At 43.6% G+C, this 24,543-nt stretch overlaps 1 protein-coding gene across 8 annotated transcripts in view; it reads right to left on the bottom strand.

The window, feature by feature from the left end:
- GRID2 (glutamate ionotropic receptor delta type subunit 2) overlaps window positions 1–24,543 on the bottom strand; it is a 1,329,997-nt gene that overhangs the window by 267,721 nt on the left and 1,037,733 nt on the right. For all 8 annotated transcript variants that reach the window (XM_053253719.1, XM_053253720.1, XM_053253717.1 and 5 more), the window contains one exon: window positions 15,159–15,356. In XM_053253719.1, the coding sequence (XP_053109694.1) occupies window positions 15,159–15,356 (198 nt within the window). The remainder of the gene's footprint in view (window positions 1–15,158; window positions 15,357–24,543) is intronic.

Genomic DNA, 24,543 nt, shown 5'->3' with positions numbered 1-24,543 from the left:
ACTTTTCTCTGCAGTCTCCCTGACTGCAGAGAACCTCCTGTCAATCCAAATTAACAGATTTTTGGCATAAATATGGCTTTTTGAAGAGGACTTTGGGTGCTCAGCCCTGGCTGCTGTGCATATGCATAGCTGAATTAGGGCCCTGGTGTTACTAAGATAAACCCACATTTGCTGCCTAACATAAAACAATGCCTAGCACCTTTATATATATTTTTTAAAAAACTTTTATTTGCTTATAAGGGCTGGCATACTGCACAATGGTATGTCGACTTAGTAATGCTGCATGCATGCAAGTTGCGCAATTGCAAAATTAATGCCAGCACATGAGGGCAAATCCATTGGAAACAGGCTTACTCTCATGTAATGTCATTTGTGCAAATTCTGCACTTACACAACTCGCATCCATGCAACATTACTAGGGTGGCATACTGCAGCACATTATCATCCGCCAAGGTTATGACAAAAGACTATCACAAGTTATTGGGCTTTTATTTGTCCGATGGATGTTGTAGTTGCAAAGTAATTTCAAAAGAATGAACATCTCCGTTTCTGAGCAGATGTTTAATAGCACCTGTAAATGAAGTTGCTGTACCATATGGCTACCTGTCCCATATGTACCAACCACATTGTTTTTGTTCCTTCAAGATCCATTTAATTTAAGATATGAAGCAGACTATTAATATCCTCTTGATCTAACCAGCTTACTGCTCAGCACATCTCAAGAGACAGCAGTCACAACTTCAGTAGGCGTTATTTTAACTTTCTTTTCACATGTGCAATTATAATTGCAGCAAAAACCAAAGAGTTTAAGGCAGTCACGTCAGTGCATTTTTTTTAAAAAAACAATTTAAATACTAAGTGAGTGGATGTCCTTTTTCTAATGTAAAAAAAAAGGAGTATTTAAATTTATAAAGCTTCTGCTCATTTGAAGTAATGAGGTTTGCCTATGATTAAAGCTGTGGGGTCCTTTATGGGAAGTTGAGTGGGATGCAGGGTGGGGTGGAGGCGGGGAATATGTGAATGGTAGAACTGATCAATCACCATACCACTGTTATGAACATTCACAGACCTGCTTTGATCTCTGCCTAATGAAGGTGATGCCTCTCCTAACCACTCTGGGAAGTGAGATGCACCTAGCATCTAAAGAGGCCCAGAATGGTGCAAAACAAAAACCCAATTCCCTTTAGACCAGAGATTCTCAACCTTGGGTCCCCAGATGTTGATGGACTTCAGCTCCCATAATCCCCAACCAAAGGCCATTGGGGCTGGGGATTATGGGAGTTGAAGTCCAATAACATCTGGGGACCCACGGTTGAGAATCCCTGCTTTAGACACTAGCCCTATTCGGATATTATTTTTAAAAGGGCCGGAGGAGAGTAGAGCCATTCCAAAGTGTGCTGGAAGTCCCTCCCCAGTACATCACTTACATTCCCTCCCACACTCCTCACAGTTAGGGCAGCATTTGTCTAAAGAAGCAAACGCCCTAATCATGATGGCGGGCATTTCTGATAGCTATCTAGATTTCTGATAGCTAGCTAGATATCTAGGTTCAAAGAACCCAGGCTGCTGCCAATCAGGGGTCACGCCTTGTGACCCCAACTCGCCCCCAGTGTCTGATGTCAGACACGGGGGTGCTGGTTTAGCTCCCGAGCGGGGCCGTGTGGCATCCATTCGGGCGTTAAATGGCTGCTGTGTTCGCGGTGCGGCCAGGCAGGGAAAAGCCGCTCCTGGCCGCATTGCAAATGCAGCACCGGCCCCAACCTAGCTCCCGAACAGGGCCATGCAGGGAAGAGCCGCTCCTGGCCATGCTGAGAACATAGCCCCAACCTAGCTCCCGAATGGGGCCACGTGGCGAATGCAGCACCGGCCGGACTCAAAACTCCCGAACGGAGCCGCATGGCTCCATTCGGGAGCCAGACCATGCCCCCTCGTGTCTGATGTCAGACGTGGCGGGCGGGGTGAATGAGGCTGCTGCCATGGCTGGACATGAGCTGCTGGCGGTTTGGCTCTGCGCCTGGCTACTGTACCCACAGATAGTCTTTTAAAAAATAATGTTGGAACAGGGCTACTGTGCCTGTCAATGCCCATGTTTGCATTTGAGGGAACTGAGTGCTGAATCTTTCCCTTAACTAAGCCATTTCAGGTTACAGATGGCTGGGGACCAGCATATTAGAATGCTCTTCCCTGTGGTTAAAACTTCCTGCACACATTAAAATAGGATGCCATTGCCGGAACAAAGGGGAGGCTCACTCTGCCTCCCAGACAGGGGCGACTCTAAAACAACTGGTTTGCGGGAGCAAAGGGGTGGCGACCAACATTATTAGGGGAGCAAGGATTTTGCCATGCATTAAATACTTATAAAGGTAGGGTAATTAATATTGTTAGTTTACCTTATTAATGAAGCTTGCTTCACATTTTCAAATTTATTCAGAAATTGGGCCAGATTCATCTTAGAAAATTCTTTCTTTTTGGATTAGGCCAAACCTTGCAGTCTGTCTTCCAGGCTAGGTTTCTCTTCCTGTCTAAGGCCATGTGGCAGGGAAGACTGAGGTGGGGAAAGGATGAGTACCAGGCCAGCTGAAATATGCAAGGGAGATGATCCTGCACCCCAGCCCAATTTGTGGGGTGGGGAGGGGAGCACCAGCTGCCCCTTGAAGTCATCCCTGCTTCTAGAAATATTAGCTCTGAACATGCAGGCAGTCCCTGCCTCCCCCCGCCTTCAAGATCACTCAAACGTGTGTTTCCCATCTTGAAGTGGGGTAGTAGTCCAGGACAAGTCAATAGATTGTACCGATTTGTAGCAAAACTGGCATTGCAGTAACACTTCTGTGACATGATGGTTCTTGGTTTAATTTTACTCTGTTCTGTTTTGGGCTATATTCCATCTGGCCCAGTCAACCTCATCTGGGGCCTATTCCAGTTGGCTCAAGCTGCTAGCCTTTCAGCAGCCCAGAAAAAGGAGAGGAGGAAAAGGTGACTGGTAGGCTCATTCCAGTCCAATCCCAAGCACTCCATATGTTTATCATCATCATCATCATCATCATCATCATCATCATCACCACCACCACAACAATGCATAGCAATTATATGACATAGCAATAATAATGCATTTACTGTCAAACATGGCACACAACGCAATGTGCGACACTAAACTTTAAAACCTGCAAAAAACGTGTTCTTAAAATATTTTAAAAATAATTTTAATACTGGCAAAGCCAAATACAAATAAAACATAGCTAAGCAGCAGGCCATAAAGTGCATGGCTCAAAACTTTAAGATTCAGCCATATCAGCTCAGAGGAATGCCCTAAAGACAAACTTCAAAGCAAATATATCTCTACTTGGCAAAGAAATGCCATAAGGGAATGATCAATGCCCTTCATAGCCACCACACACAGCTAGCTGCAAAACTAGAACCTGTCCAGTCCAGCAAATGGGTCACTATGGAGACCTTTCCTCACTCATTGGCTCCCTTCAGATGACACATGGTTTTTATTGCACTGAAGCCTCACAGGGTCCAGACCATTCATTTTCTTTAGTAATGTTGCTGGCAAAACCTCTTCCACATGGTTGAAACATGACAACTATGGTGTATGAAATCTGGCAAACATGGAGGTCATTGGGACTGAGCTACTACTTCAGCCTCTTCTAGCTGGCTGGCTGGCTTTTCCTAGAAAGAAAGTCTCCCAGCTAGCAAACTAGCTGCAAGCTGGCTGGGCTTGGAGGTCCACGTAGAATCACCTCACATGCCACTCTTGGTGCATGTGTCAGGAGTTGCTGATTCCTCTCCTACTTGGTAGTTAGCATTCAGTTTGTGTTTATATAACATTACCTTTTTCACACATTGCCTTTTTCACACAACGCATAACCAACTTGCGGAATTCTCTGGCACAAGATGTGGTGACAGCCCAAAACCTGGATGGCTTTAAGAGGGGTTTGGATAACTTCATGGAGGAGTAGTCTATCAACGGCTACTAGTCGGAGACCTATAGTCCACCTCCAGCCTCAAAGGCAGGATGCCTCTCAGTACCAGTTGCAGGGGAGTAACAGCAGGAGGGAGGGCATGACCTCAACTCCTGCCTGTAGGCTTCCAGCGGCATCTGGTGGGCCACTGTGTGAAACAGGATGCTGGACTAGATGGGCCTTGGGCCTGATCCAGCAGGGCTGTTCTTATGTTTTTATGTAGTAACCTCTGGTTTGTTTGTTTGTTGTTGTTTTTTTGAAAAAAACAAAATATATGTTTCTAAAAAAAAAGTTTATCCCTGCAAAATGACATGACGTGTATTTACATGAATAATTCAAACAGCTAAACCAGATTTCATTTGCTAGAAAATATAGAGAAGCAAAATGCCACTCAGTCTTGGTAGTCACAGTTACTGCTGCCATTGTAGTTCAAAAGGACTGGTTTTTAATGGACCACCCCATCACTGAGCTTCTGAATGGAAGCATTTTTAGTTATATGCAAATAATGTCAAAGGATCTAAAAATTAGAGAGTGGTATGTGTCATTATCCTGTCAACATTAATCAGAGAAACAGCAGTTTGCACAAGCCAAGTTTTACTAAGTGCTTTGCAGGAAGAAAGAGACACAATGTGTGTGATCGTGTCAATATTTAGATGTAAAGATGCCAGTCGAAAATATAAACATGTAAAGTGAGGCTTACAGTCCTCTTCTATGTAATGTCAAAACTTCACCCACTGTTAGTTTTGAGCATATGGTGTATGAGCATTTCACTTAACAAATGTCATGAAATGGAGGAGATGATAAAGTACATGCATTAACATACTGCAAGGAATGACCCTCTTGTAGGGGTGTGTGAGATGGCTCGGAATTGAGCCAGCTTCAGGTCAAGCCGGCTTGGCTCGAAGGCTTGCCTCGAAATGAACTGGTTCTAGGGTGAGCAATTTGACAGCAGTCTGGACCAGGTCCTGGCTCAATTGAGTCCGAGACACCCAGGGCAGCTCAAATCTGACCCAGATTTGAGCCAAACCAGGTTAACGTCCGGCTCGCACACATCCCTACCCTCTTGTCTTGGAAGGGATGTTGATCCGGACCAGCAGAGGGATATGTAACTATGATCATATGTAGGGCACTCTAAATTGCAGTACATAGGAGCTACCAGCAGTGGTGAGCCACTAGTGTGCAGCAGCTCACTACACAGATAGGGAGATTCTGTTCTGTTTTCACCTTATGGAATCCATTGCTTTAGTTTTGATATATAGTTTGTGGACTCTATCATCTATGTGTTGTATTCATTTCTATTATGGATTCCATTGTTTCTTGTTGATAATAAAATTGTTCTATCCATATTCATTAACTGATCTATACTGAATACATTTTCTGTAATAGTAATACTCTGTCATATTGTGGTTATACTTTTCTTCTGCATTGGACAGTTTGGTGGGGGATCCTTTTGGTTCTTTTTGTAGTTTCATAGTCTGCTAGTGCTATGTCTGTACCTGGCATTGGGAGTGGGGGGCAGGGGAGGAGAAAGTCATGGGAGAAAAAGGTTAAACATCATCTCCTAAAGCACCACTTTCCAGCTTCAAAGCACCACATTGATGCTGCTCAACAAAAAAGAAACCACTGGCTATTCTAATAATGGATTTAAGAATATAACAACAGCCCTGGTGGATCAGGCCCAAGGCCCACATAGTTCAGCATCCTGTTTCCCACAGTGGCCCAACAGATGCCTCTGAGGAGCCCACAGGCAAGAGATTAAGGCATGCCCTCTCTTCTGCTGTTGCTCCCCTGAATTCAGAGGCATCCAGTATTCAGAGGCAGCCTGCCTCTGAGGCTGGAGGTGGCCTATAGCCACCAAGACTAGTAGCCATTGACGACCCTGTCCTCCATGAATTTGTCTCAATCTCTTTTAAAGCCAACCAAGCTAGTGGCTATAACCACATCCTGTGGCAGAGAATGCCATAGATTAATTATTATGTAATACATATAATTATTTAATCCAACCTTCATCCAGAATTATATGATAATTTATGATTAATTACACAGTAATTTCTCCTATCATGTCTGCTTTGGCCGTCACTTTATGCCTGCTCTTACCCCAGTTCTTTGTTGTTCAAAGCTTGTTAAAACTTGGCTTTTTATCCAGGCTTTTACATAATTGTTTTTACTGCTGCTTCTATATGTTTTTACCTGTTATATCATTTTTATGCTTGTATTTTATAGATTTTAAATTTGGTTTGTTTTTATATTTTTTAGCTTAATACTTTTATTGTCTTTTTATGGTATGTTTTAACTTTTGTAAACCACCTTAGGGTTGTCTTTTAACGAAAGGCGGTATATAAATGCAACAATAGATAGATAGATAGATAGATAGATAGATAGATAGCTAGATAGATAGATAGATAGATATTTTGCCTGCTCAGCCCACCCCACATGATAAAGATATAAGTGCACATGGCTGTACATCTCCCCCACCCCTTGTATTGCACATCAATCAGACAGAGGCGCAGCTTGTCTGAACTAAGTATGCGCCTCATACTCCAAATATAAACATAGGAAGCTGCCTTATACTGAGTCAGACCATTGGTCTGTCTAACTCAGTAATTGTCTACACTGACTGGCAGCAGCACTCCAAGGTTTCAGGCAGGAGTCTGTCCCAGACTTACCTGGAGATGCCAAGGAGTGAACCTGGGACCTTCTACATGCCAGCATGGAGATGCTCTTCCACTGAGTTATGACCTCTACCCCTATCTTACTGTACTCATATTTACCCATCCAAATGCAAATCAAGGTGGATCCTGCTTAGCAAAGGGCACAATTCATGCTTGCTACCATAAGACGAGGTCTCCTCCCTCATAGTACTTTGAAGTGACATTTAGAATGTGTGTAGAGGGGTGGTTCAGATGAACTCCTTGATTTGAACTCCCATGATTTGCATGGGAAGGGAGACACGTGTGCTCATAGCATGTGCACATCTTTACCACAGGGGGTGGACCAGTTGGGCAAAGTATTGACCAAACTGGCCCACAGGCAAACAGCTAGGAAGTGTGGTCAGGTTAAAGGGTTATAGTGAGAGTCCTGAGATCAACCGTCCCAATGGCTTGAACTCTATTTTAAATATTTGATTTGCTGTTGATACTTCTACTACTACTAATACCACCACCACTACTACTACCACCACCACCACCACCACCACTACTTATATTCCACTTCTCAACCAAAGGTTCTCAAAGGTGTTTATTTAGCGGGGGTGGGTGGGATAAAATTAAGGAGAAGATGGTACCCTGTCCTCAAAGGGCTTGCAGTCTAAAAAGAAACACAAAGTAAGAAATCAGCAACAGCCACTGGAGGGATGCTGTGCTGGAGTCAAGTAAGCCAGTTGCTTGCCCCTGCTTAATATCAAGAGAATCGCCCCTATGAAAGGTGCCACTTTGCTCAGTTAGCAGGTATAAATTATTACTACTACTGCTACTATGAATATTGATATCCCGCTTTTCAGCAGAAGTTCTCAAAGCAGTTAACATAGGAAAATAATCATAAATAAAGATGGCTCCCTTTCCCCAAAGGGCTTACAACCAAAAAGGAACGTAAGGTAGACCCTGGGGCATTTTCCAGATTATGAGCTTTGCGCCGGTAGAAGCGTTGACAAGGTGCAATGGAATGGTGCAACGGTTTCAAACTACGAGTAAATTCTCGCTTTCTAGCGGCGCTTTCCCCATCATTGGCTTTTTGTTTTGTTTTTTTTGTTTTGCTGGATTGCTTATGCAAGTGTGCAACACTGCAAGTAAATGTTTGTTTTTGAACGGTGCTTTCCCTGACCATTCGTGCTGTGAGCACCGCCTCATTTTTTTAACCATTCAACACAACAACCACTGCTTTCAGTCATAATGCTAAATAAATAAGAGGAGCACAATGTAAGCCTCTTTGGGAATGCTGGAAGGTGGGAGTTCTCACATGTCTTGAAGAAAATGCCACCCAGGTGCATCACATCCAGCTCGGCTCTATTTTAATGCAGAAAATTTGTACTTGCCAGAGCAACTGCCACCTCCTTTGCGACATCCCCTGCAGTGGCACCTTTGAGATATGACACGCTTCCTCAGCGAGGTGCTCTCAGCAGCCTGTCATGAAAATGCCACTCTTTGCCACAACAATTGTGTGCAGGCAGAATCTGCTATCTCACATACCACCCCTCATCCAATATGCTAAAATCCACACAAGCTCATGGAGAGCATCCCAGGAGGCAATGCATAGCACAGCCACCTCAGAATGGTTTGAACTGAATTGTCAGAATTGTTTGATGACGTGGGGTGGGGCCACAGCTCAGTGGTAGAACATCTGTTTTTGCATGCAGAAGGTCCCAGGTTCAATCCCTGGAATCTCCAGGTAGGGCTGGAAAATACTCCTGCCTGAAGCCTTACAGAGCCACTGTCAATCCATGTAGATAATGGCTGCACAACCTTGGTCCTGCTGCAAATGATGGACTACAACTCCCCCCAGGAGGGGTGTCCATTGTCTTTGTGGGAGGCTATTCCAGTGGTGGTGGGGAATAGAAGAAGTAATGTTGTCAGGTTGGTAGGCCGTTCCAGGGGAAGGGAAATCAGAAATCTAATATTTATTTATTTACTTTACATTTTATATCCTGCTCTTCCTCCAAGGAGCCGAGAGTGGTGTACTACATACTTAGGTTTCTCCTCACAACAACCCTGTGAAGTAGGTTAGGCTGAGAGAGAAGTGACTGGCCCAGAGTCACCCAGCTAGTATCATGAGTGAATGGGGATTTGAACCCGGGTCTCCCCGGTCATAGTCCAGCACTCTAACCACTACACCACGCTGGCTCTCCATGTCTACTTCTACAAGGTCCTGGAGCGCTGTGCCAAAAACCATCTCCTGCAGAACCTTGGCTTCCATCTGTTGCCGGCTGCCTGCAACACAGCGCTGACAGGCAGGGAGTGAATCTGAGTTCACAATAAATAAGACAAAAAAAGCTGCTTCCCAGGAACAGCTTGCACTCAGTGTGAGATGAATCTCTGCCGGCAGCTTGCCGGGTGGTTCTGTGCTGTCTGGATGAGACAGGGAGACAGAACGGGAGAAAAGGGCACAAGCAAGTCCTGCTGTTTACTCTATCAAGACAGAAAGCTAATCTCATACCTTGATATAGGTCATTGGTGTTTGGTGCTGCTGTGCCAAAGAAGCAGGAGTATCAGTGGCATGTCACAGACAAGGCCCCTTCAATATATATCCCAGAAAAGCTTCAAAACAATAATCTAACAGGATTATTCAGCTTCAGTGCTGAAATCAGCTCAAGCTCAGCTTCCTCTTACACCTCCCTCACCTCAATTTCTCTGGAGTCCACAAATGCTCTTGCTCTTTCTTCTCCCTTGCCTGATGTCACTACTATTGTGGCTGCCGCAGAGAGAGAGAGAGAGAGAGAGAGAGAGAGAGAGAAGAACACACATCTGTGTTGCTACAGGATGAAAACTTCAAGCAGAGGAAGTGGAAAATATGAACAATATTTCCATATGTCCACTGGTTCAAATGGTTGGCTCATGATCCCCCAGTCCATGGCAGAGGGATGCTGCTGTGTGGTGCAGTAGTCAGTGTTGGACTAAGAGACCAGATTAGAATCCCCATTTAGCCATGAAGCTAGTCAGTCCTCCCAGCTTGATCCACCTCACAGAAGTCTTGTGAGGATATCTGGGAGGAGGAAAGCATGTATGTCATTTGAATTCCCTGGAGGAAAGGTAGGATAAAAATACTACTACCACCACTACTATTTTCTCCCCACTCCTACGACGACTAGTGTTCAGAGGCATGCCTCTGAATACCAAAATGCCTCTGAATACCAGCTGCAGTTGCAAAATGCCTCTGAATACCAGTTGCAGGAAAGCAACAGCAGGAGAGGGGCATGCCTTAATCTCCTGTTTGTGAGCTTCCCAGGAGTATCTGATGGGCCACTGTGGGAAAGTTGCCACCAGCCCAAGCCCGTCCTGCGGGCAGAACATTTGCCCCACTTGGCCTTAATTGAAGTATGAGGCTGGGGGTGTTTGTCTCTGACTGGTTGAAGGGTCTGGGTTGGCAGAGCATGCATGCCGCTTAGGATCACATGCACCCAGACCCTCACTTGACTTTGGAGAAGCATCCTTCCCCACTCCACCCCAGAGCACAGTGTGGGCTTTTGCTGATTGTCGTGTTGGGGGCCAGGGAATGTTTTTGTGGTTTTTTTGGCCCTCCATGGAATTGGCCTAAATTGGGCGATCTTTTTTTGTTTATCTCACACTGTTCTCAATAGTTAGGTTTTCCCTAGTCACAACGGGCAGGTGCAGTGTGGGTCTGAGGATGCCTAGATCAGCTTAATGGTGAGCACCCTAAGGCATATGTTTGGCCTGATCATTCCCTAGAAGTTTCATGCTTCAGGAAGCCAACGAGTTAGCTAAGAACAACAGTGATCAGCCTCAGGGCTGTGAGGCTCCCCTGAGTCAGGGTGTACATGGCTAGGGTTGCCAGGTCCAGATGGGGGATAAAGCCAATATCCATCACCAAAAATGTGGAAATAGAGGATGCTTTTCACCAAATAAGTCTCCGAAAAGTCTCCACTCTGCATAAAATTTGCATGAGTTTATTGGTATTACATATGCATATTTTTCTAAAATAAAAATTGGGTAAATTGAGAATAATACAGCTCACCACTGTGAAGCTGATGACCAGGTGAGCTGTATGTCTGCTCAGTCTGCTGTCTAGGTGCTGAGTTCTCAAGGCCCCTGCTTCTTCACTGTAAATTCATCTCCTGGTTAGGTTTACCACACACAACACTGGTTAGGTTTACCACACACATCTCCTGGTTAGGTTTACCTCCTCCCCTATGGGTCACCCAGCCTGCTCTCCCCAGCCAGGCCAGCAACTCCACCTCTTGGCTCTAGGCAGGACAGCCAGCTAGCTGCCGAGCCAGCTTCTTTGCATGCCTACACAGTGGTGCATGCATGGTCTCACCCTTGCCTGCTGTTCTCTATGACTACAAACATTTATACATGGGCCTTTCAACAGGTTTCAGTGGTTTTCAAAGAAATATAAATAATATAAGATGCTCCCCAAAGGGTAGCAAGGTAACACCACATCACCCTTTGGAAGAATGCTGTGCTGAGGTTGAATGGGGCCAGTTGCTCACCCCATGATAAATAGAAGAGATTCACCACTTTGCGTGTGTGTGTGTGTGCGCGCGCGCGCAATCCCCTTCAAAATTTGCTATTTTGAACCAATAAAGTTGGGGCCCATTATTTTCATTTCATCACCTTCTGTCTTTATTAATGTGGGGGCAAGGAGGATGCTTAACTAGATAGGCCTTTGGTCTGATCCAGACAGGGATGGATTAACATAGTAGGAAATGTAGCATTTGCTACGGGCCCCGCGTTTTCTAGGGCCCCGCATGCCTGGCTTGAACATCTGCCCCTTCTTTCTGCTCTCTATTTGGTGCTCTCTGCTGACTCTCTTCATTTCCTGTTGCTGCCCATTCTCATCTCCGTATCGCTTGAGGGCGTTTAAGCAAGGTCTTCCTGTGGCACCATGGTGTTGATTGGGTTATCTATTATGTTAAGCAGCACGGGAGGGAGTAGTAAGAACAACAATAGGAACAGATAGCTTGCAAAGGGGTCTCAAAGATAACTTAATCGCCAGGGAGTTGGTCCTTATTTGTTTAAACTGTAAAAGTTTTTAAAAACATACACAGAGAGAGTAAAAGAAATAAAAGCAGTTTAGATTAAGAAACAACTAACTATTAATGCAGGGCGGAAGAAAGGAAGCTAAAGAAGATGCTAGTTGAATGTTGCCAGCGTTTTCTGACTGACTGGGAGAGGGTAAAGATAAACAATGAGAACGTGTACCTTTAAGAGGAAAAAGAAAGCCGGAAGTAACTCAGATGCACGGCAAGAGGAGTCTCAAAGTTTAGTGGATCAATTGGAGGGGAGCTGGGAGGGAGATTATATTATGGTCTTGTTGGGTAAGGTCACTTATATCCTCCTTTAGTATCTAGTGCTGTTGGGAGGGAATTTGCGATCATTGCTTTTCAAGGAACTGTCAAATTTAAGGTGAGCTCCTTTCCTCTCCTCTAGAACTGAAATAACTACTGTTGCGTTGCCAACTTCATTAGCTTTACATTGGGATGCACGTTGAAATTGTCCAAAGATAAACGAAGGCTGCAAACCTAAACACACTTACTAGAGAGTAAGGCTCACTGAGTTCAGTGGGACTTACTTCTGAGTAAACATGCTTAGGGTTGCACTGAATGATTTGTGCATTTCCTCCTTTTAATATTAAGCATGTTAGTGTAATTTAGATTGAAAGAGGCTGTGCCTCCTGCCAAAAGATTGTCTTTTGGATACTTCTGTTTTCATGGAAGTTGCTAATGCACCTCATCATAATCACATTCATTTGCAATGCATCAACTATTTTAAATATACATCTGCTTTCCTGTCAGGCTTGCACAAGAGGTTAAACATATATTCTTAATATTGTTAAATGGCCCTTTTAATGTGATGGCTGCTGGGATCCAAAATGTTCTGCACACATTGGAATCAAACATCCACTGTTGTGTGCCAAAATTGCTAATAGGTTCAGATTTCTCAAAGTACAGAATTCCTGAGAACCTTTTAATTTAAACAGTCAGAGTTTTGTTCCCCACCCCCTTTCTTTTTGTGGAAATAACTCCAAAGGAGAACCCACGGTCAGGAGTCACAAAAGTGTGTGTGAGTGTGTGTGTGTGGGGGGGGAGGGTGTTTTGCAAAGTTTGTTGACTGGCTGGCTCAGCTGAGTGGAGGCATGGGGCGGCTGGTGGGGGGGCACTAGGCAAATGAAAAAATTGAATTACTTTACTATGCAAGTAAATAATTTATGTTTCAATATTTATGTGCATTTTTTTTAATTTGAGGCCCCTTCATAACATATGCTACAGGCCCCACACTAGCTTAATCCGGCCCTGGATTCAGAAGGGCTCTTCTCCTATTCTTAATATTAATGCACAAGGAGTGAGGCTGTCGTCCCTTGATAAATATTGTAACAGGACCCCAGTTACTCATGAATGTACGAAACAGGATAAAACAGGAGAGTAATTTTGGATCCAAAAATAGTACCCTTCTGTCCTCTACAGGATCCCTTTTACACAAGAATTAGCTTCCCTTCGGGGCATTTTCGCATATGCAACTGGCGTTTGAACCACTCTTGATATTACATTAACATCTGATCACTGATAAGGTGCAAGAGGAAGCAGGCTAGATGCATCTGTGATGCAAATGAGCATTCTGGCCTTTCTTTTCTTTTCTTTTTTAATAGTCACATTGCAAAATGGTTTTGAGCAAGAATAGCTTTAAGCCTTGTGAACAAAAATTCTCTCAATGTGTGCCCAGATAGTGACTACGGTGCTTAAAAGTCAACCATTCTGGACAGCCAACATGCAGATAAACAAAGTATTGGTGCAGTAACGTTGCACTGATGCTACAGGAAAGGGACAATTTTCATTGAAAATTACCCCTGCTAACTTGGCAAAGAGGCACCTTTTAACGTGGCGATTCTCTTTATTGAGCAGGGGGAGAGTAACTGGCCCTATCCACCCCCAGCACAGTACCTCCAGTGACTGTTGCTGGTGTCTCTCTTATGTTTCTTTTTAGATTGTGAGCCCTTTGGGGACAGGGATCCATCTTATTTGTTTGTTATTTCTCTGTGTAAACTGCCCTGAGCCATTTTTGGAAGGGCAGTATAGAAATTGAATAAATAATAATAATCTGAAGTTGATGGTGACCTCCAGACTACATCTCTGAAGGCTATGCAGCCCTCAGGGACAATTTTTGGGAGGCACAGTGGGCTTCAGAGAGAATAGGAGAATGATAAAATTGACCCTCCCCTCAAATACCAGTGTAGCATTAGCAACACCCATGTTTCGTTAGTCTGGATGTCAGCCAGCTATTATAAAAACCTCTGGTCATGGCCAAAGTGGGAATTCCACATGCACAAAAGACATAAGACTACAAAGCTAATTTCATTGGACTCCCAGTCACCCTCTTCAACTAGTATCCACTCTAGTAAAAACAGCAAGGTTTGAATCACGTCTTGAGCTCTGCATGGATTCAGTACAGAGAAGGCAAAAATATATATATGCTGAGGATCAAATGTGAAATGAGCAGTGAATACATTATGCTTATTTTGTTTAATTTATTTATGGTAGTAAACATTTAATGCAGAATTAATTAGAGGAAGATGGTTTGTTAATTACAGATTAGAGTGTCCGTACCCAGTTCACACATCTACATAACATAAATGTTATTGTGCATCAATAAAACATTTTCTGTTGATCGTATACCTCAGTTATTATTCATAGCTATCAATATTTCTCTCTAAGTGCTGTGCATTATTTATGTAATATGCTAGCCATTAAAGCCATGCCATATATTTTTTCCCCAAATTGGTTTGCCCTGCTTAGTTATGGGCAGCCTTTACAAATTAACTGGTCTTATGAGCACTGCAACCTTTGCTCCCTCTTACAGATGCTGTTTCTCTTTGCCTTCATGGTGCAGGTAAGGCAAGAAGAGGCTCTTCTCTCACAAATGCATATCATTTGTGCTTTGATGCTTAACAAATCTTAGCAATGCTCTTGTTGCAAAGTGTCCACCTCACATTTAGCTACACCACAGGTGAGCACAACTTTGCACGTGATCACTGGTCATACTAGTGCATCACATTGTTTTCGACCAAAGGAGGTGAAATTTATCCCAGAATCCTCCTGTTCCTGTGTTGGACCTCTGGATACTAATTGCTGCAGACACTTTCCAAGGAATTGGCCATTGTTCCTTTGTGGCCTGTCAGTACGAATCCTGGCATTAGGCACTTGGGTGTCCATAGGACTTTGGGGGATGGGGCAGAGAGGGAGAGAATGCTGCAAGGAGGTTTTTTGGGGGGAGTGGGGAATGCTTCAAGGAGTTTTTCCAAGGAAATGAACTACAACAATATTTGTAGTGACTTTGAAGATATTTGTAGACAATGTATTGACTACAACAATATTTATAGTGCACTTTTGAAATTTACTCTCCTGTTGTTTCTGCACGGATGCCTTCCCTCCTTTATATAAGTGAGAAAGCACTGGAAAAGGCTGGAAACAAATACACAGGAGGCATTTGACTTCCATACATTTCAAAGGCAAATTGTTAACTTCCTTACCTTAAACACTAGTTCTCCTATCAGTCCATTCCAGGTCCCATTCTCTTGAGAGCGTCCATACTTGTGATCTGGTGCAACATAAATTTCGTACGTAAAGCCAAGGTAAGTAGACAAGGATTCCAAGACATCAATTGAAAAGCCTTGGTATTTCTTTGGTTTCCCCAAAACATTTTCTGACATCATCACGAATGGTTCCTCCTACGTAGAAAAGAGAGGCATCAGAGTAATAACAAAGTGACTTGTTACACTGTCTCAAACTGAAGCTAAAGTTTTCAAACCCTTGTTTTCTGCCTCACATTGTGCCCCATCTTTCCTCCACTGCTCTCTGTGTCTGCAGGATTTCTACATATGTGCTCTTCATTTAAAGTACAGTGTGACATCAAGTCAATTTTGACTCCTGGTGCCCACAGGTTTTCTTTGGTAGAATACAGGAGGGGTTTACCATTGCCTCCTCTCACGCATAATGAGATCATGCCTTTCAGCATCTTCCTTTATCGCTGCCACCTGATATAGTACCAGCGGGGAGTCATCTGTGTGCGGAATGAGTTTTGTTCTGGGCGAGAGTATCAAGGCAGTGTGTGCACACAAGAATTCAGAATGGAAGCACACTTCAGAGATTCATTGTGACCCTGTTACAGGGTATAATCTGGAAAGCGCCCAGGCCAGTAGGCTTCAAGAGACTGAAAAACTGGCATTGAAATGGTTCCTTTGTACAACTGAGCGGTCATCAAAAAACTTGTGAGCATAGGCATGTGTGCATTTCTTAGAGTGAACACTGATTTGGACCGGCAACCTTCTGCTTGTTAGTCAAGCATTTCTTAATGGTTGCAAATTAGCAGAATTAAACCAGCAAATGCTTGGGACCAGGATACCTAAAGGACTGACAGCATCTCATGATATGTGAAGAAACTTAATCAAGGAATTGCACATTATTCTGGAACATCTACAAATGGGTGTTATCCAAGAAAATAATCCCACGAGGGAGTCACCCTGTATTGATTTATTTTAAATCTCACATACCATGATGATCCAAGCTAGGTTCCAAGAAATTGAAAAAAGAAAGGATTGAATCAAATCCTCTACTGACTTACAAAAAAGCATCAAAAAATATTACATATTGTTGAAAAACTGCCAGCTTATTAAATAAAAACAAATTGTAAATAGTGCTGATCATTAAGACGTCAGATGCCCTATGTAATAAATCTGATCTGCTGGAATAAATGAGAGCTTCAACATACATGCAAATCTCTGTAGTTTATCAATCTAAGTGCTTTAAGCAGAATGTTCCACAGATCTGTTGGGAAGAGGGGGAAAGGTGTTTCAGGAGATGATGATTTTCATATTAGCAAGGATTTATTCACATCACTTGTTGGGTTATTAGATAATAGCAGCTCATAATTCAGAATTTGCATTCAGTCAGTTAAAAAGTGACTGCTAATTGCTAATCTGATTTATAAGGCTGCTTAAAACATGCCAGGTTTCCAGCTCATGGAATCTAAGCTTCCATCAAGTATTGTACAAAAGCAGGCAGGTGAAGAAGTCAGGAATGGCTTCCACTGTGCTACATACAGGCAATAGGATCACTGACCCCGCCCGACCCAACCTTTCAAGATATTAACATTTCTTCTGATAAAAACATGGCCATACTGGTTATCTTTCTAGTTCTCAGGCTGATTTGGCATGTCTAGTTCCCATAAGACAAATCTGTACTGATCCCACATGATATCAGGACTTGAGCTCTAATGAGCTCTTTATTTATTTATGTATTTATTTAATCAGATAGATAGATAGATAGATAGATAGATAGATAGCCTTGACTGGTAACTTGAGTAATGTCAGCAATAGATTCAGATTGTGCACTGCCACCCATCTCCAGCCAAAGAGGGGCACTGTGAAGAAACTAGCCACTCAGCCAAAGAGGTCTCCTTGTACAAATAGTCTTTAGTAGATAAGGTGATATCCTCTGAGTCCTATATAACCTTTCAACTTGCGCTTGCTTAAACTTTGAGCTAGTAATGGCTGTTTTCACATCAGTTCACTTTGGAATTGGTTCCAGCTACTACAAGTTATTTAAAAACAAAACAAAACAAAAAATAGCCTGTCTCCAGAAATCCTATCGTATTTCCAATGATATGAAGACAAGGGAGTGCTCAAATTAATATTACTGTTAATTAATAATAATAATAATAATATGATGATGATGATAATGTGCACCACTTTTCAACAAAAGAGTTATCAAAGCAAAGTATATAACAACAAGAATAAAACAATGGTTCCCAACTTCCCTGTGCCAAAAGGGCTCATAATCTAAAAAGAAGCCCAAGGAAGATGCCAGCCACAGTCACTGGACAGACATTATTGTAAATGGCCCATAGATTTTTACATGGGGTGGCGTATAGAAATGTACTAAATAAAATTATGTTGGAGGCTCCGGGACAGTTGCTACCCCCCCCCCGCCAAATACCGGAGAGCCACCACTTTAAAAGAGTCTCTTGGCCCAGTTAGCTGGGTTCCCCATGCTCTCACTCATGACCTTGCCTGCAGTGTCAACAGCAGAGGTGACTGAGAGGCCCTCTCTATGAGGTTTCCATTCCCTCCAGAATTAGAACACTGAAAAGCAGTGTCCCAGAAGCCAGGGGCATCGTTGAGAAGATACTTTCAACATGTGATTAGATTCCTCCACCCGTGTACAAATGAACATCCAAATGGAAAACTGTACATTCTCTACCCTGGATTTAAACACTAGATGTAATGTAGGATTTAGAATGTGGGGAAGACACGATTATGTAATAAGATGGTTGTCTGAACTGCCATGTGGTGGTTTCCCCCTTAACCATAGAGTTTGAATTGTAAACAGGACAGAGCCCTGGACAGGATCATCCAGTTATGTAGGTGGGACTTACTTTTGGCACATTTCTTTTCTCCCTGTCTGAGGTGGAGGGTTGTAAGAGGATTCTCTGAATCTCTGTCACACTAACTGACATAGGTTGAATAAGTGCCCCTTTAAAAAAAGCCAAGCTTGCTGTTTACAAGTTTCACTTACCTTCGGGTATAAAATAAATGTGGAAAAACTGTGCTTGTGTGTTTGAGTTTCAAACATGAATTTTTATTTTTATTTTGCTGTGACAAGAAAAAAAAGGGGGGCCAGTTTTTAAAGGGAAAAAGGGGCATCCTTAAGGGTCTTCACTCCCTGCCTTCCAGAGCCCCACTTATAGCCACTTCCCCCCTCCCCCCCCCCCATTTCTCCCTGCTGGGATCTGACACATCGTTTTGCCCAGCAATCCCTTACAAGCAAAGGGGGTGGTGGTGGAATCCTCTAAAGGGCAGCTGGGGGTGGTGAGAGAAGTTGTTTAAAGTTCTTACTGGTCCAGCGCAGCTGTTGGTGCCGCTGCTTGCCCCCCTGCTGCAGCCCTTGCACATGGCAAACCCTCTTCAGCAAGCCACCTACATGGTGGCAGTGAGATTCCAACCTCTGTGGATGCACGGAGGTCATTTGTGTGGCCTCTGCACAAGGCCAGAACTGCACTGCCTCTACGCAGGCAGCTTGCTGAAGAGGGATTGCCATGCACTTGGGCTGCACCGCTGCTCTGGACAGCTTCCAGGTGCAGCAGGAGGAGAGGTAAGCACCTACTAATTAACAGTTAAAGGTGCCTCCTGCCCACCCATCCCCGATAGTGCATACACTGGCCGCCACTGGAAGGTACAGTAGGATTCTAAATAGGTGACTGGAAGAATACACTCTACCTATGTTGGTCTGTTCATCTGAATCTGTTTTCCAAGTGGGTATAAAAAACCAAAGATATAGTAAATGTGCATTGAAAAGTAGCATCTGAACTGGCCCATAGCTTCCTAGAGCATCTGAGTACTCAGCAAATGTGTAAAATGCTGGATGGACTGGCCCATTGCCTCCTCCCACGCAGTATGAGATTATGCCTTTCAGTATCTTCCTATATCACTGCTGCCCGGTATAGTACCAGCGGGGATGCGAACCAGCAACCTTCTGCTTATTAGTCAAGCATTTCCCTGCTGCGCCTCTTAAGGTGCTCTACAGATTTACTTTTAGAGGGGGGAGAACAACTCCAAATTCCCTTTGAAAATGGTTTGTTGGGGTTTTTTTTGGTTTTGCAAGAAATCCCCTTGAATAAAAGCTTGAGGGCTTTTGCAAGACTTGAAAGGATTGTTTGCAAAGAACCCAAGCATTCCCCTTGTGAGTTAAAAAAAACCCTCACCTTTCCTTGCAAGTGGAGGAGGGGGAGAATGGTGGTGGGGCAGGAACCCATCTGACTTTTCTGCTTCAGTAGAAATTCCTTCGTTGAATATGCTCAGAAATATGGGGTGACATTCTGCTCAGCCCTCTGTTGACGCTAAGAACCCACTGGGGCTGCTGCACAATTTCAAAGGCAGCCCCAGATAGCCAGAGCATGGCTGTAGCAGGTGCTCAAGCATACCAATACTCATGTTGCCCCTGCAATATATGCCTGGCTGGGAGCAAGGACAAAGGTCAGGTGGGAGGAATCCACTTGATTAGCTCCATCCAGGAGTATATCTATAATTGAGTGGATGGGTTCAAAGAACTTGGGGCCCCCAGCTTCACCCCTCCCTATTTTCTTCATTATTTCCCTCACTCCAAGGGGCTACCAGGGAGAGGGGTGAACATGGGACCCCTCTCCCCTAGCTACACCCTTGGCTCCACCCATGTGTCACTACATTTCAACATGTTTATTTTATTTATTTTGCCCATTTTTATACCGCCTCATATACACATTTCTGGACAGTTTACAAATTTAAAAAACAAGCTTATAAGCACTCTTATCAAGTAACAATTGAGAACACTAAATCAATTAAAACAGTTGATTGTTTTAATTGTTTTAATAATTAAATGTTACCAAAATAGCATGAGATAAGCCACAGGAAAGTGCTTCCAAACCACTGCAGCAATGTATAAAGGAAAGAGAAGAAGGGGACGACCAGCAGCAAGGTGAATCGACTCAATTATGACAGCAATGAATGCACCACTGAGAGATCTTAAAGACCAAGCTGAAGACAGGTCATCCTGGAGAGAATCTATCTATGTGGTCGCAAAGAGTTGACACCGACTTGATGGCACTTAATCACTCACTCACTCACTCAAGGAAAGCTTCATCCCATGATTATATCTATTGCATAAACAGGCCCACAGCAGCCAGGAAAGGCCAAGATAGTTTTCAACGATAGTCCAGTTATTAACTGAATCTGTTTCATAACTGTTTGCAAGCCTGCATAAATTTTTAGTCACTGGCTGAGAAAGAAAACCACATGGCTCTGTGGTTGCCAGGAATCAACACCAACTCGAGGGCACAACTTTACCTCTACCTTTAAGAAGGAATAGCTTTCAGTCTCTGGCTAAGAAGGATTATCTCTTTCACAAATAATAGATGCTGACCAAACCCAAATCCTTTTCAAGCTTCTGCAGGAGATGAAAAGGCAATTAGTTTATTTTATTTATAGCTCACATGCCTGACAATGATTGTAGAGGACCTGTCTGGATATGACTAGTGAAACTTTACATGACAGGAAAAGAAAAGCGTATTCAAAGTGACAACTGAGCAGTAAATTTTTCGTAGGCCTTTACCATGCCAAAGAATACACTGACACTTCATTACTGGGGGTGGGGATTACTAAATAGTTTCACAAGTACTCTCATCAAATTATAGGGAATGTGCTGAAGTGATTTCTACTGATCGTCTTCACTGGTTCCCTGCTGAGAAACCACAGGAGTCACCACCTTCTCATTCCCTGCAAGAAATATCTGGAAGATTGGGTGGTAGGAGAAAAGGGCCTTGGGAATGAAAATTTTGTAGGAGGAACAGAAGAGAGCAGAGCTGCTTCACGTATTAGAGAGAGAGAAAAACTTTTGTCTTTCATTGTCCCAACTATTGTCCCAACCATGCACTGCAGCTCCTCATAAGGCAGAAGGGTATAAAGCCCAAAGGCAGGCCACACCCTCTCTTCATGGAGGATCAGAATTGCAGCTTATGTCTTCCCTACATTTGAGGGATCTGAAAGGATAGTGGGAAACAAAGGGTGCATCTTTCATCTTTGAGGCATCTCCTTTTCAAATTTCACCAAAGCACAGTTAAGACAGACATGGGACCAGTTCGGACTATACTCCATCTGCAAGCCTGGCCATGTGTCTACGCTGTGAGCGTGCACATTCCTTTTTGCTTCTGGTATGTGTGCGCACTTTTGCCTAATTGCTTGCGGTGGCGGCTCACCTGAACTGCTCCTCTATCCAGGCTGTAAATACTAGTTTAAACTAGTGTGATGGTTGGCACCAGATATGTCAAGCACCAGATCTGTCAATCATCATTTGAGGCCAAGGAAATGCCCTATGGGAGGGATTGCAAAGGGGGCTGCTTTGGAATAGAGAGGAAAGGGGCGGGTATATATTTAAAAAACAGGAAAAACTAGAGGGGTTTTAGGGAGGGACCGAGAAGGATAGGATCTGAGTCAATAGACCAGAATAGGTTAGAGTCAATCCAAGTGTCGAGACCTTAGTCATATTTATTTATTTATTTTATTTGTATTTATTTAATTTATATACCGCCTGACTCCAAAGACTCTAGGTGGTTCACAAAAATAAACACAATAAAGACAAAATAAAACAAACTGTTAAAACAGCAATTTAAAACATTCAAAGATTACTAAAAGTCAGACTTTTTTAAAAAAGTGTTTTAATGGCTCTTTTGAAGGCTAGTAAAAATCTTAAACCACAAATGTCTATAAGGAGAGCATTCCACAGCCCAGGAGCAACTACAGAGAGGGCCCGCTCCTGAGTCTCTCCTGAGATGGACTGCTACCATATGGAGTCCCGAGATGGACTGCTAGCATATGGAAACAGACCTCTCTCAATGATCTTAAGGTGTGGTGAGGATCATGCAGTGAAGATCATGTAGAGCACTCTCCCAGGTAAACTAGTCCTAAGTCATTTAGGGCTTTAAAGGTAATTACCAGCACTTAGTATTTTACCCGGAAACCTATTGGCAGCCAATGCAATTTAAAACAGGCATAATATAATATCTCCAAGAAACCCCGGAGACCAATCTAGCCACTGCATTTTGGACCAACTGAAGTTTCTGAACCACATACAAAGGCAGCTCCACGCCAAGCACATTGCAGTAGTCAAGCCTAGAGGTTACCAGAGAGTGCACCACAGTTCTGAGATCATTATCTACAGGGAACAGACACAGCTGCTGTATCAACCGAAGTTGATAGAAAGCACTCCTGGCCATAGCCTCAACCTGAGAAACCAGAGTGAGGCCTGGGTCCAGAAGCAATCCCAAGCCATGTACCTGTTCCTTCAGGGGCAGTGCAACCCTATCCAGAACAGGAAGATCTATCGTGTCCCAAGATAGATGTTGTTGCTCTATCTGCTCTAAATCCACAGTGTTAAACTATTGCCAGTTGTGATGACTGGTTGTAACAATTGCCAAGCCTTGTGTTAAGAAAAACAATATGAGTGTGTGTCCCTGCTTTGGCAGAAAGAAATCATTAAGCTTGTTGTACTCAAATAAACAGTTTTATAGTATAGTTAAATCTGTTATCAATAGGGTTTTAATTTCCTTTCACAGGACCCTCAGCTATACTACAGGGATAATTCAGTAATGGCAAAAATTAATGGTAATGGCAGAAGCTGAAAGGAAAAAGGGAGAGGAAGGGACATATTCCTTATTAACACTGGTCCATTTAGTTAAAAGCTGGATAACCTTACTAGTTTCGTTATAGATCCCCCCAGTGAGCAGGCTGGGGAACTGGGGGTACTGTTTGTGACAACTAGTATTTGCATGAAGTGTAGAGAGGCAATTTGGAGGGAGCAAATGGTACGCTAGCATGCCAGGAGAGAAAGACACCTGTGTTCACGGCACATGTCTTTAGTTGGGCTGGCGGACAAAGTATCATCTGAACTATGGTCAAAATGCTATGGAAATGTTTGAGGAATAATCTTTATTGGAACATAGGAAGCTGTCATATACTGAGTCAGACCATAGGTCCATCTAGCTCAGTATTGTCTACACCAGGGCTGCTCAACTTCAGCCCTCCTGCAGTTGTTGACCAACAGTTCTCATGCTCCCTGGCTACTGGCCACTGTGACTGGGGATTATGGGAGTTGTAGTCCAAAAACAGCTGGCGGACCTAAGTTGAACAGGCCTGGTCTATACAGACTGGCAGTGGCTTCTCCAAGGTTGCAGGCAGGAATCTCTCTCAGCCCTATCTTGGAAATGCCAGGGAGAGAACTTGGAACCTGCTGCTCTTCCTGGTGCAGCTCCAACCCCTGAGGGGAATATCTTACAGTGCTCACATGTGGTCTCCCATTCAAATGCAACCAGGGTGGACCCTGCATAGCCAGGGGGACAAGTCATGCATGCTACCACAAGCCCAGCTCTCCAGTGGAATCCAAGCTACACTCCTTTCAGTTCTGGTTTCCTAATTCCTGCAGTTCCGAAAGGTACCAATGTTTTCTGATGTCACTGTTCTGAAGAACAGAGGGCATTTTTGGTGCATACCAAAGCTCTATGGTAAAGGATCTCTAAGTCTTTACCTATGCATCAAATTGATATACACCCCCTTTTCTGTTGGTATTGGCTATCCTTTAAAAACTTGCTGGGCGGACCCTGCATAGCCAGGGGGACAAGTCATGCATGCTACCACAAGCCCAGCTCTCCAGTGGAATCCAAGCTACACTCCTTTCAGTTCTGGTTTCCTAATTCCTGCAGTTCCGAAAGGTACCAATGTTTTCTGATGTCACTGTTCTGAAGAACAGAGGGCATTTTTGGTGCATACCAAAGCTCTATGGTAAAGGATCTCTAAGTCTTTACCTATGCATCAAATTGATATACACCCCCTTTTCTGTTGGTATTGGCTATCCTTTAAAAACTTGCTGGGCTTCCTAAGCTTCTCTTTAGGCTTCAGGCATCATGCAAACCTTCGATAAGATGCCCGTTACCTACCAGTGTGTATCACTATATAACACTGCAAATTGCTGGGTCCCAAATCAACTTGTTTCTAACTCTGCAGAAATTCACCTTCTGCCTTTTCTGCAAACTCTGAACCCACATTGCATTCAAAAGATAACCAATGGACACTTTATTTCCTCTCAGTTGATAGTTATCTCACTGGGGAGGGCTGTCTTTTCTTTAATAAGGGAAACATCTCCTAGAAGGATTGCCAAATACAAATAAAAAAGCAGAGAGATAAATGTTGATTGGTTAGAAATGGAAATGGGATCTACAGGGGTCCAAAGCACACAGTAAGGTTTGATTTGCAAATGCATGACCTTATGTGCTCCTGTTGAAAGGAGTGGTGAGACCAGGTAATTAGCCTGACTGATAGCATTCAGAGAGCATAT

The sequence above is a fragment of the Hemicordylus capensis genome, chromosome 5 (assembly GCF_027244095.1).
Source record: "Hemicordylus capensis ecotype Gifberg chromosome 5, rHemCap1.1.pri, whole genome shotgun sequence".
Classification (NCBI taxonomy): Eukaryota; Metazoa; Chordata; class Lepidosauria; order Squamata; family Cordylidae; genus Hemicordylus; species Hemicordylus capensis.
This window is presented reverse-complemented; position numbering and strand designations above follow the sequence as displayed.